The following is a 12758-nucleotide window of genomic DNA, read 5'->3' as shown; positions in this document are numbered from 1 at the left end:
GACCTCTACGCTCACAACAGTCACGTCCGCGATGCGACGTGATCTTGTATATCAGCTGTTCTCTGTGCGCAATACTGTTGCGCAATGAAGTATAAATGTCTCCTATAGGGTGCACCTCACTAGCCAACAAGCAAGAGGAGGTTGAATGGACTGAAACCAGCGCTCCCCAAAACAACAGGTTTGTAGATCTGTTGGGAATTGATTACATGAAACAGTCACCCGTGCGACCAGTCTCAATGGTTGTAAACAAATGATTGACCAGCTCATGATCGGCTACTTTCTGCCAATATATTTGGGAGGGGGGGGGTCCAGGAAGTAAGTGATCCCAGTGTCCATGACATCAGAGACACTGGGCTCACTGCTAACATCAAAAATATCTTAAACCACATATTGCACACATAAAGACCCCCAGGAAAGTGTTCTAAATCTTCTAGAACATCATTAACATATTTTATTTTTTTGCAAAAAGGGTGAAGTTTCCCTTTAACTGGATAATATTAGGACAGTCACCTTGACTAAGCAATACGTACAGTCGTACAGTATATAATTTGGTCTTCTACACATACTGGTGTATTTATTTCTATCATTCCTATTGAATGTGACTGGCTGTACATTAATAATGACACCAAAGAAAACTTTAAATCTGCATGAAAAGTATAAAGAATAAATAAAGGCTTGAACCACAAAAGCCAGGAATTAATTAATGCTGGAATTCAATAACAGTAAATGTGTAATAGTAGCAAAACAGAAAGTAATAAACTAATATAGTAGGCTATGATGTATATTGAATAGGAATAGAGATGTGAAACTAAACTGGTATTGCAATACGAATGATAGCCAAAGTATCCATATAGGGCGGTGAACGTGTACGTACAGTCTTATATTTTATCATTTAAAACAGTGGCTCCCAAAGTGGGGTCCTTGAGCAAGTTCCAGGGGGTCCCCAGCTAAATGATAGTTAGGAACCAAATGGACCCTTATGGGTCTGTAACTCTGAGAGTGTACAAATAACTCTCAGAGTTAAATCAACATTGATTTTACAATATAAATTGGAGGTCCCAGAGATAGAAATGCCATTAAATGGGGGGGGTCCCTAGCCTAAATGCATGTAAAACTGGGAGGTCCTTGAAATTAAACTGGTTGAAAATCACTTTTAGAGCCGTAAAAAATCTTCTCTTATGGGGGTCACTGCATGGCATATCTTTTCAAATGGGGGTCCGTGGGCCAATTAGTGTCAATTTGGGGGTCCTTGACATGAAATGAAAACGTTTGGGAACCAGTGATATAAAACCATATGGTAATTGTGATACCAGTAAGTTAGTAACAGAGCAGCTCTGACAGATACCAGTAACAGATACCAGTAACAGAGCAGCTCTGACAGATACCAGTAAGCAGCTCTGACATATCATTCTCCATTCAGAAAACATGAATCATAGACATTATGAAAGACAGTGTCTGCTACAACACTGCTCAGTATATAGTGGACTTTTTGTGAATGACAACTCAGTGTGCTTATTGCTGAGACTACTGGCCTGGGAAAGGAACACATTTCTGTGGTCGTGATTCATAAACGAACGTAGGCCTACATTTTTTTAAACTGGTGATTTTTTTATTTCATGACACCGACCCGATCGAGTAGCTATATGAATTCATTTTTTTAAGTGTTCTTCTATCGCTGCTGCCTTCTTGCTCGGTAGAGTTTCTAAAGTGTTGCCTGACGGTGCCGTTTCTTTCCCTTCATGTTCATTCATGAAGAAAAGAAATGCACGTCTTTTCCTGAAGGAGCACAACATGGCGGGGCCATTTTGCAGCATTAATTGAAAACATATTGAAGCAGAGACTCTTTTCCTTTGGGAGACATTCCGCTGTATGTGTCGCCCATATGAACAACGTATACGTTACATTTAAATGACAATAGAGTGACCGTATTCTGCTTATTGTCAAACTCAAACTTGATTTTGACAACCTCTGAAACAGACTGTTGTCAAGTAGCCTATAGCCTAAACTAAACCATAGAGACATGCAGTTACATCTTTACAACATTGCAAACTATAATCCACCGCCAAATGCCGTTCAAGTTCATTCACACTTGACTTAAGCTTAGTATTGCAATGACCATCATAATAAGTGACATATTAACTTGTTTTTTGTGTTATCATCAAACCGCCATAAACTTGTATAGCCGCAAACTTCCACAAGGAGGGTAATTACAAAGTAACAACTCTGCTCGACTCCTTTAGGTTTGAAGCAGAGCGACATGGCGCCCCGTGTAAACAACATTTAAAACACTTTATTATTAAACATTTTGCCATCAGAGGTTGAGCTATAATAACTGATAGCCTGGTTTCACCAGCACAGTGCTGCTGGCATGCTGATATGTTGGATTGTTTCATAACTTGTCAACACTTCCTTCCTTCTCGATACAACTGGAGCCAGATTAAAATAAATAATACTAATAAAAAACCTCCACTCCTAGATAAAAATAATAAAAAAACACATAGTTTTGGATGCTATTATTATTCCATAACCCTTACCCTCCAGATAAAACGCCTTGCATCCGTCGTCGCGGAGCTTCTGCAGCAGCAAGCCGAGCACGGAGCTCCCCAGCGCCGCGTCCTGCTGTCGCTCGGACGTCGCCTCGTCGTAGAGCACCACCACGTCCGTCTTGCAGCGCCGCGCGAACCGCTCCTTGTCCTCGTTGTTGGGGATGATGGAGCGGATCGGCAGGTTGCCCTTCTTCAGCCGGCGGAGCATGAGGCCCGGGATGGCCAGGTTGATGGCCGACTCGATGTGCGAGGACTCGTACAGCTCGTGCGAGCGGCAGTCGAGCAGCAGCAGCAGCGGCGACGGCGGCGAGGAGGACGATCCGCCGCCGCCGGCCGAGGAGGAGGACGAGCCGCCGCCGCCGGAGGACCCGCCGCCGCCGCCGGAGGACTCCAGCTCCTCCTGCAGCCATTCCACGCTTTTATTCGACATCATCATCGCAGTCACCATCACAGCAGAGCCGCTCCTCCGGAGATTGATTCTCATCGGGGAAAGAAGAAATGTTTAATTCCGATCGCGTCCCGGTGGTGGTGGTGTGACATCAAAAGGGGAAATAATAATAATAATAATAATAATGTAGAAGACAAAATCACGGGTGCTGCTAAAGAAGTTCCCCTCCTAGTGCTGCTGCGGCGCGGGGCGCACTCACACACGCACGCGCACATTCACATACACACACAGCAGCTAGGCAGCAGCACCGACCGAAGGCGAACATGCAGAGGTTTCTTCCCCCGGATCCCCCCCTGGCTGGCTGGGCTGGCTGACTGGCTTCAGTCCGATGATGATAGCAGTGGTGGAGGTTTCATGATTCTATTCCATCGACGTCCATTCTTTTTTTTCCCTTCTTTTTTTCTTCTCCCCGCTCTCTTTCTTTTTTTTGGCACGCAGTAGCAATACTATATATATACTACCTACCGCTTAGAACGAGCAGAATTAAAGCTACCTATTGATAATATCGCGTTAATTTGTTCTTCTGATGATCTGGGTTTGCGTTGATGTGTTGTTGTTGTTGCCGATACAAGCCATGGCTATTCTTTTTTTTATTTTTGTTGCTTTTTCTCTAATAATAAGAGGAGCGCCACCAGCCTCTGGTTTTGTCATTTCATTTCCACTGAAGGCGGTGACACTGGCCGCGGACTAAAAAGAGGCTCTGCGGGCATGTGTCACTGAGAGAGGAGGAGGAGGAGTCCGGGGCGGGCCGGGACACGGACACATTTAAAGATGCAGAGTGTAGGCTAAAGGCTACCAGGGACGTGCAGAGAGAGACAGGGGTTGAAATCCCGTAAGAGGGCACTTTTGGACTATAGAGCGTCGCAGTCCCGCCCCCTACCATGGCCCAGGAAATGATTCTCCGTTCATTTTCCTCATAGACATTTCAGAAAGTATTTATTTAAAGACGTTTACGCTGCGGACAAAGCCAACTCTTGTCGTGACAAATCATGACAACAAACACAATTTTTCGGGCCAAACAAAGAATTAGAAAGTAGAAAGAAACGGCAGGTTACAACACTTTTTTTGTTGTTTTCCTTCTATGTAATTATTTGTTTTGTCCAAAATATTGTCATGATTTGTCACGACTCGAGTTGGCTTCGTACGACGCTTAAAAGGTCTTTAAATAAATACTTTATGAAATGTCTGTGGGCAAAATGCATTGGGATTCATTTCCTGGGCCACTCGTTGTTCTAAAAGGGGAGGGACTGCGACGCTCTATAGCCTATACCGGGCGATTTTGTGTGCATATGCGCACACACGTGCTGTTAAGTCCAGTCCTATTTTAAGTGCATGTAAAAGCCTGGTGTAGGCCGGCCGTGAAATAGCGAAAATAGCAGATCTGCGACGCGTTGAGAGCTTGTAGATCAGCTATTTCCGGGGCGCAACCCAGCACTCTTTAGCTAGTGGAGATGCGATGTACGACATGGATTTCTAAAACAAATTTGTTCAACGCAAAATACTAAGACTTCAAAAATTCTCCTGAATGCAGCCTTCCGGCATTACATGATGGAAGGAAAGGAGTGGCATTTGCATTTCTTTCACCATGTAGTAAATGTTGCATTCGTGGTCTGGAGAGGGCACTTGTTTCACAGACCGGTGAAAGGGCAGGGGCTGAAGCCCCCTTTGATGTCTATGTGTGCACGTCCCTGGTGTAGGCTGTAGTACTGTACTCTACAGCTCTGTTGCTACCTGTGCAGTATCATGTTCCCATTCACTAATATAACTTGGGATGGAAATTGTGGCGTAAATTGGTAGACACCCCTACACATCTGCAAATATTGATCCTTTGATCCGTCATTTATCACAATCGGTAAACTATTCAGAGTGGTTTTGCCATTCATTAACCTTGATGTTAGGCTACTCCACAGTCCTAAAGTCCTATACTAAAAACCTCATATGGATCGTTGAAAGAATATACAATGAAATAGCTGCCAAATTCACGCACACACGCACGCACGAACATCTGTTTGTAGCCTGCAGAGATAGAAGCATGTTCGTTACTACGTTGATTATTACGACTGCACGGTTTGGCCTGGAGCGCAGACAGAAGAAATTATTCATCATTCAAAATAGTGGGTGAACTAAAGGTCAGAGGTCAAAAGTTGTTCGGCATCAAACGGATCATACATGAGCTATGCCTGTTCAAAGTTTGAATTTTCAATTGAGTGCTAAACAGTATAGCGCCACCCTTTGGCCAATGGTTGTGGGCTTTCCATCTTCAACGTTTGGCATAATAGCCCTCTACAAAATTGAAAAACCGACTGCACGGACCATAGGCCCTTCTGGCTTGTCCTCTTAGTACATCTAATGGCCTATTTTCCACTATTCTTCGCACAATAAAGCAGAGCCGAAGAGTTTGATCAATCCTCAAGCCCCCCCCCCCCCCCGCAGCCCCGCCTCCCCCCCCCCCAGCGCGGAAACAAATAAGTTGTTTTCGCTGGTACTTTTAAAGCAGCTTCTATAGGCCAATGTCCAAGCCAAGGTGAGGACTTTCAGGACTATATTATTATTATTATGAGAGAGAGAGAGAGAGAGAGAGAGAGAGGGAGAGGGAGATATAGAGAGATACGGAGGGAGAGAGAGAGAGAGATCATAGGCGGCGGGTGCGTTTTACCTTTGGGTAGGCTACAGAATTGCGTTGGGGGGGACTGTCGCCGCGGATTTATTTATTTCCCAAATGGTCTAAAAATTAGTTATTTAGCATACTTTTACCAATGAATTAGCCTATACACAGACAGCGACTGATCAGCCTATTTTGGACGATATGGGTCTTTTCTCGAGTCAGTGTGTAGTCTCACTAGTCTGTGTAGGGTTAGGTCTCTTTGGTGAATTCTTGATCAGTGTTATTATGTCACGACTCAAGAACAACTACAAAAGAAACCCGATTAGCATTTGAATACTTTTTAACACCTCTTGGACGACCGGTGTCTCTCAAGACAGACTGTTGAGGAACAACAGGGGAGGCGCTGTTTTTCAGAATATTTGACGATGGGATTCTCAGATTGCCGGCGGAAAGGTCCAAAATGTTCGGAATTCCCAGAAAATATGTAATGTAAATGTAAAATGTCCACGAAAATCTTCATGGGGGCCTAAAGGGGCCCTGGGAGTCTTCATGGGGGCTGTGGCCCCGTGGCCCCCACAGACTCTACGTTGTTGCAACAAAGTATAGGGCTTGAGTGGTTAAGTTAACCCATTTAGGCCTGAGGACGATTCTACGAATGTCGTCTAAATCCTGATAGTTTTCTGAAAAACCTATGTTTCTATGTCAGTGGTTCTCAAACTATTTAATGACAAGGACTCCCAGAATTATGTATTTGGCCGCCGGCCCATATCTGAAAATATGTTGTTCCAGGGCAGGGACCCTCACAGTTGCAAAGATTTGAGTTAGAAACTCGATCTGAAAGAATATATTCAATGATTTCAGGCACATTCAGGCAGATCTACAAGCTCATAGCGCGGCACAGCCGTGCTACGAGCTTGTAGATCTGCTATTTTTGAGAAATCGTGAAATCATAACATAATGCTTAAAACACCAAAAGGGGTTCTTCCCACCCAGACTGGGTTAAACGAACACTCTGGGTCTAAAACGTATTACTACACATGGAGATGACCTAACAGGGCATCAGGAGGTTGTGACAGAAGCAGCGACATGGAGATGACCTAACAGGGCATCAGGAGGTTGTGACAGAAGCAGCGAGGGTGAAAAGAGGAGCATTTGATTTCCCTCACAGCTGCAGGGAGTTAGTTGGAATGAGAGGGGGGTAACACCAGCTGCAGACAATGGTTCTTTATCCCTCCCAATGACTTACACACTCCATGCGCACGCACGCACGCACACATGCACACACTCCAGACTGACAGCTCTTGTGTTTCCACCCCCTCTTTGGACAATAACGGGCTCTCTCAGAGTGTAATGTATTGCCACTGTGTGCGTGTGTGTGTGCGCGCGTGCGTGTGTGCAAAAATGTGCTCCACCACCAGTAAACAAAACTATATCATCACAAATTTCAAAACTGCTGCCATATTAACATACTGTAATAGTTTGCTGGTGCATACATTATAGCTTATAGCTGTTTTAGCTGAAAAGCATTACATTTATTGACATATGGGATTTTCTGTCTCTTACATCACAAACAGCCGGAAACACCACAGAAAATCTACTGAATGTTAACACACACACACACACACACACACACACACACACACACACACACACACACACACACACACACACACACACACACACACACACACACACACACACACACACACACACACACACACACACACAAATGACTCAAATTACTAGTATTTATTTCCAATTTGTATATAATTCATTATTTTCAAGATTGTGTACTGTAGATTCAAATTAACCCTGCAGTGGGCAACGAGTTACGAATGCATCCAAAGGATCACGCTGGCCTTGGTCTTCGGGATTCTCCAGAGGGGAGGAGGGAGGCTCAGAACATGGACTTCTAGTAGTACTGCCTGCTCAGAGCGGAGCACACTGCGCCCAAGAATTTCTGCCAGGCCGCCTGCATTTCAGGCGTGAAAGTTTGGATGCCCAGCTTGCCGGCAACAACGATGGAGAGCACGTCGCAAAACAGCTGTGGGGCATATGGAAAAAAACACGGCTACTGTAGATATGTATAATGTACAGTATAAGCCTCTTTGTGCAGTATTCACACTAAATGCATGCGTATATACATTTGTACCAGTGTTGTTTTTGTCGACTAAAACGCGTTATGAGCATGTAGATCGGCTATTTTCAGCAAGCGTCATTACGGCGGCATCAAGGCACCGCCTAAGTACATTTTAGTCGACTAAAATCTCATGATATTTAGTCGACTAAAATCTAGACTAACACTAAAACATTCCAGGTGACTGAAACTAAATGAAAACTATTGAAGAGACTATGACTAAAACTAAAATCAAAATTTGCTGCCAAAAACAACACTGATTTGTACACCTGCTTTTCATCATTACTGTAAGTCATGGCATGGTGGTAGAGAAATGAGTTTGGCATTGTATTCACATGAACATACGGCATGCATCCCCTCCAACTTTCATATGTACAGTATGTACTGTACTTATAGGTACATATTTCATCATGTAGTCAAAACGTCAGAGATAAAGGCTGAGAAAACAATGAAAAAGAAGAGTAAGTAATAAATAATAGATAAACTATTATTTGGTAGAAAAAAAAGGGAGTCAAAGAAATAGCTTGTGCCCTAAAATATGTTCGCCACAGCGTTTGTTCAGAGCCAATATACTGTACGTGTCTCTATGCATTTCATTGGTGACTTTGAAGGCGTATAAATTCATAGCATAACATTATTATAAATTATAAACGTGGGTATAGGTACCCTCACAAAAAACATGCAGTAATCCTGGTCTCTAAACTGCCTCCCCCTGGCCTGCCGGGGCGCCTGATGGAGGGGAAAGGAACTGGTCGGAATAACGTGTTCCTTCCACGCGCTACGTCCAACTAGGGAAAGGAGTAACTTGGACACTCAGGCATGAAGGAAGCATGAGTTCAGGTCCGTTGCTCTCCCCATGTCCCCCATATATGGGGACTAGGTTGGCGGAGGGTGTGTGGAGCCCAGGATCACATTAGATAATTGAAACACGGGTGAAAAATGGGTTACAAAATCGCAGGATAAGAAAATATTTAAAAAAAAATATATATATATATATAAATATATAAATGTTATACCCTGAAGTTGTCGGGATCGACGTGCAGCGTCTCGGAGTGCAGGGTACTCAGCTCCTTGTAAGTATCCTTGAGGTTGTCTAAGTTCTTCAGAGCCCTGTCCAGACCGTGCACGATCTTGACACCGTGCGCTGCGATCCTCGGGTTCTCGATGATGTCCTTGGCGGAGTACAAGTTACCAAAGTCGCCAAAGTACCGCAGGCACCAGGGGTACACGATCAGACACCTGAAGGCAAGGGGAAAAAACGATTTTAGAAATGTGCAGATTGGGGGTTGAAATTATGTTGAAGGGAATGGTCCTAAAACATGTTGCATTAAGTTATACTTATACATTAGGTATTGAAAAATAGCAGAACTACAAGCTCGTAGCGTGGCACCGAGTGCCGCGCTACGAGCTTGTAGGTCTGCCATTTTGGAAAAATCGTGAAAACGTGGCACAAATCTTTGAATATACGTATATATTCTTTCAGAGCGAACGTTTTTAACTCAAATCTTTGCTTCTTGGGCTGTCCCTGGAACATGTTTTCAGATGGGGGGGTCGGCGGTAAAATTCATAATTTTTGGGGTTCCTTGACATGAACCACTGACATGGAAACATGAGGTTTTTCAGAAAACTGTCAGGATTTAGAAGACATTTGTAAAATCGTTCCCGGGTCAAAATGGGTTAACAAAGACATAACAGCTGATATACCTGGACAGAGCATCGGCTCCGACCTCTTCATAGTTCAGAGTGGTGAAGATGTATTGAATCAGGCTACGCTCCTGCTCCGACCACATGTCGTTGTCCATGGTTGCTCTGAGGTGATTTCCTTCAGTCTCGGAAGAAGAAAAATGTAGACCTGCTGCTGTGCTGTAACGATGGCACCTTCTGCTCTTTATATACCCTACATGTCCCCCTGTCCAACACCAGAATACTGCGCTGTGGTAGGTTGGAGATGAGCTTTTGCGATGTATTTTTCTAGTAGCTTCTAGGAGCTTTTGGAAGTTCTATTTTGGTCTACATTTGTGACACTCCTGTGGTCTGTTTATCTTTGGCTGGCTGGATAGAGATAATGTTTGTTCAAAAGTCAGGTTTTATCACACCCATATTATTGGCTGTTTTTAGTTTAGTTTAGTTCTTTCTCCTATGGTTGTATCTTTAATTATTTGACACAACTTTTGAAATTAACGTATCCAATAATTGAATGTGTCGTTGGAGCACTGGAAAATATGGCCTTGTGAAATACTGCCTTTCTTCAGGCCTATAGTCAAAACTAAAAAGCAGTTCTATTGTTTCCAGTGGTGGAAAAAGTACTCAATTGATTTACTTAAGTAAAAGTACCAATACTGCAATTTAGAACTACTTTGTTACAAGTAAAAGTATGGAATTGAAAATGTACTTGAGTAAAAGTACAAAAGTATAATATAGCCAAGCTCACTACAAGCCAAGCTCACTACAATCTCACAATGCGTCGCATTGCGACACATTGTGAGCTTGTAGATCGGCTATTTTCAAATGGCCGAAATGTATAGGGTTGAAGTGTTCAATGTACGTTTTCTAATGAAATTTTTAATCGTAAGTATTAGTAACAAAAGTTTTCAAATAATTGTAGTGTAGTAAAAGTACAAATGTTGGCTCCGAGATGTAGTGGAGTAGAAGTAAAAGTATTGGAAATCGGAAATACTCAAGTAGTACTCAAGTACAAATACCTCAAAATTGTACTTAAGTACAGCACTTATACAGTACTTTTACAGACTGAAGGCAATTGACCTTTTTACTTATGGAAAGTAATATTGAATAAACTGTTAACTGGTTAATATGTGTACCGTCATTTTAAAACTGTAATTTTCTGTAAGGTTTACCTGGACAGCGCTGGACCGCTGGTTGGCAGGTATCAATGCACTTTTAGACCGACACGTTTGTGCCAGCATATGGTGATTATATTTATTTCTTGATCGCCTCTTGTCTCGATGGTTTAAACATGACGTCATGGGCCCACTATATGCTCGATAACAAGGCCTGTTCCAGGATTGGCCCGTTTTGAACAAAATGCCTCAAATCATGAACGCAGAGTGCAATTTGAGGTATAAATCCCTCCCTTTTCACATGGGCCTATTGTAGTGCCACCAGGAGGCCACAGGTGGCGCTACCTGTGCTCTGAGGAACACTTTTTCTATTTATAGTATACTGTAATTTATACGGCTGTGTGTGATGGTGTCCCGCTCTGGAAGTAGCTGATCTACAAGCTTGCAACACGTTACGCAACAACATGCCGTGAGCTTGAAGATCGGCTAGATGGGTAGACTGCAGTTAGTATGACCCAGTGTTGTTTTTGTTGACTAAAACGAAGACAATTCTTTTTCGTCAACTACCTTTTTTCACGGATGAAAACTAAATGGAAACTAAATGAAAACTAGGCCATGATGACTAAAACTAAATATACTGACAATTTCGTCAAGAAATAAAAACTAGACTAAAAGTATAAATAATTTTACACTTGGTTGCATGCTGAAAATAGCTGATCTACAAGCTCGCTTGTAGCTTGTAGATCTGCTATTTTCAGCCAGTGTAAAACAGTCATTGCGACGGCATCATGGCCCACCAAAACACATTTTAGTCGACTAAAACAACTGTAGATTTAGTTGACTAAAATCTCATGATATTTAATCAACTAAAACTAGACTAACACTAAAACACTCCAGGTGACTAAAATGAGACTAAAACTAAATGAAAACTATTGAAGGGACTATGATGACCAAAACTAAAATCAAAATTTGCTGCCAAAAACAACACTGGTATGACCATGATAAATCATCAGACTCAAAGCCTTCTCATTCTGCTTGATGATTGAGAAAACGGGTATACAGCAGACCCACTCCATTCCCTCCTTACACATCGACAAACACATACAGTGCACATACACGTCAGCTGCTTGTAAGAATAATCTACTTCTTCTATAAAAACAGAATCAACTGATTCTAACATAAATAGCATAATATTACGATACAGACGTAAAACAAAAGGCGACAGAGCCTTTGAGGTTGTAGCGCTCACACAGTGAGCATGGTGTTGCGATCCGCAGCCTCGGTGGACATTTTTAAGAATGAACTCAAAACTTTGCTACTTGCACAAGCATTTCCTGATGTTATACATGATGGTTTTCCATGTGTGTGTTGTTTATTTTGCTGCGTTATTCTTTTTTCTTAGATCAATTGTATGTTCCTGTTTTTGGTCAGTTATATTTAGCTTGTCTTTGTTTTTATTCTCTGCATGTGAAGCACTTTGTGAGTTTTCTCTGTGAGAAGTGCTATATAAATAAAATGTACTTACTTACTTACTTACAGAGGGATTCCTAACAACCCATTCTTCCTGATTCAGACAAACCACCTCTGAGGCTCGATGATGGAAAAGTCCCACTCTGCCAGATGGAAGGAAGAGCATCCCTAGGTCGTCCTCAGACGAGCCCCCTCCATCGTCGCTTCCAGTCATCCCGGTTCTCAATACATCTGGCCAGCTCGTTGGTGCTTTGCGCTCCTGCGTCATTCTCGAGTATACGTCCACATATGTTAATGTGGGACGTCCTCGTGACCGGTGCCCATGTGTTGGTTCCCACAGCACTAGTTTGCTGCATGGCCGGCACCTCTTGGTGTCTTTGGTAGTGTCCTGCTATTGTCTCATTCTCCTGGCTGGTATTAATTAATTGCTCCGTTGAGTTGACCAATGAGCCCAGGTACTTGAAGTCCTTGACTTCCTTCAGAGCAGTGCCTCCTGTTGTTGTCAGAGGTGGATTCTCCGATGGGATATTATAGGTGTTAACTTCAGTTTTCTTGGCATTCAGCCGGAGGCCAACCTTGGCACGCTCTGATTCCACTCTGTTCAGGAGCTCCTGAGATGGTTCCACTCTGGTCAGGAGCTCCTGAGCTTAATTGTTCCACTCTGGTCAGGAGCTCCTGAGAACGTAAAAGTATTGGAAATACTCAAGTACTGAATACCAAAAAATTGTAAATGTTACTTTCCACCACATACTAT

General features: G+C 43.0%; 3 protein-coding genes across 4 annotated transcripts in view; 1 reads left to right on the top strand and 2 right to left on the bottom strand.

Annotated features, from left to right (window-relative positions):
• Positions 1-3664, bottom strand: part of dusp7 (dual specificity phosphatase 7) — a 140238-nt gene extending 136574 nt beyond the window's left edge. The window contains exons 1-2 of one of the 2 annotated variants that reach the window (XM_083771709.1): positions 2909-3656; positions 2535-2875 (exon numbers count right to left, since the gene is read on the bottom strand). In XM_083771709.1, coding sequence (XP_083627835.1) covers positions 2535-2875; positions 2909-3030 — 463 coding nt within the window. In that variant the 5' untranslated portion in view covers positions 3031-3656. Of the gene's footprint in view, positions 1-2534 lie in introns of both variants that reach the window. The other variant, XM_083771708.1, reaches the window with a different exon arrangement.
• The window catches only part of adsl (adenylosuccinate lyase), a gene marked incomplete at both ends in the record, with an annotated part of 382286 nt that overhangs the window by 64720 nt on the left and 304808 nt on the right, over positions 1-12758 (top strand). The gene's annotated exons all lie outside the window — the stretch shown is intronic.
• On the bottom strand, positions 7400-9738 carry LOC310863325 (hemoglobin subunit beta-2-like). The gene is made up of 3 exons (XM_083771575.1): positions 9441-9738; positions 8753-8975; positions 7400-7643 (listed from the first exon to the last, which is right to left on the bottom strand). The coding sequence occupies exons 1-3, from the start codon at positions 9536-9538 to the stop codon at positions 7512-7514; spliced, it is 453 nt and encodes a 150-aa protein (XP_083627701.1). The 5' UTR covers positions 9539-9738; the 3' UTR covers positions 7400-7511.

Source organism: Protomyctophum parallelum (genome assembly GCF_964188405.1).
Source record: "Protomyctophum parallelum genome assembly, chromosome: 8".
Taxonomy (NCBI): Eukaryota; Metazoa; Chordata; class Actinopteri; order Myctophiformes; family Myctophidae; genus Protomyctophum; species Protomyctophum parallelum.
Note: the sequence above shows the minus strand (reverse complement) of the source record. Positions and strands in the feature narration are given on the sequence as shown.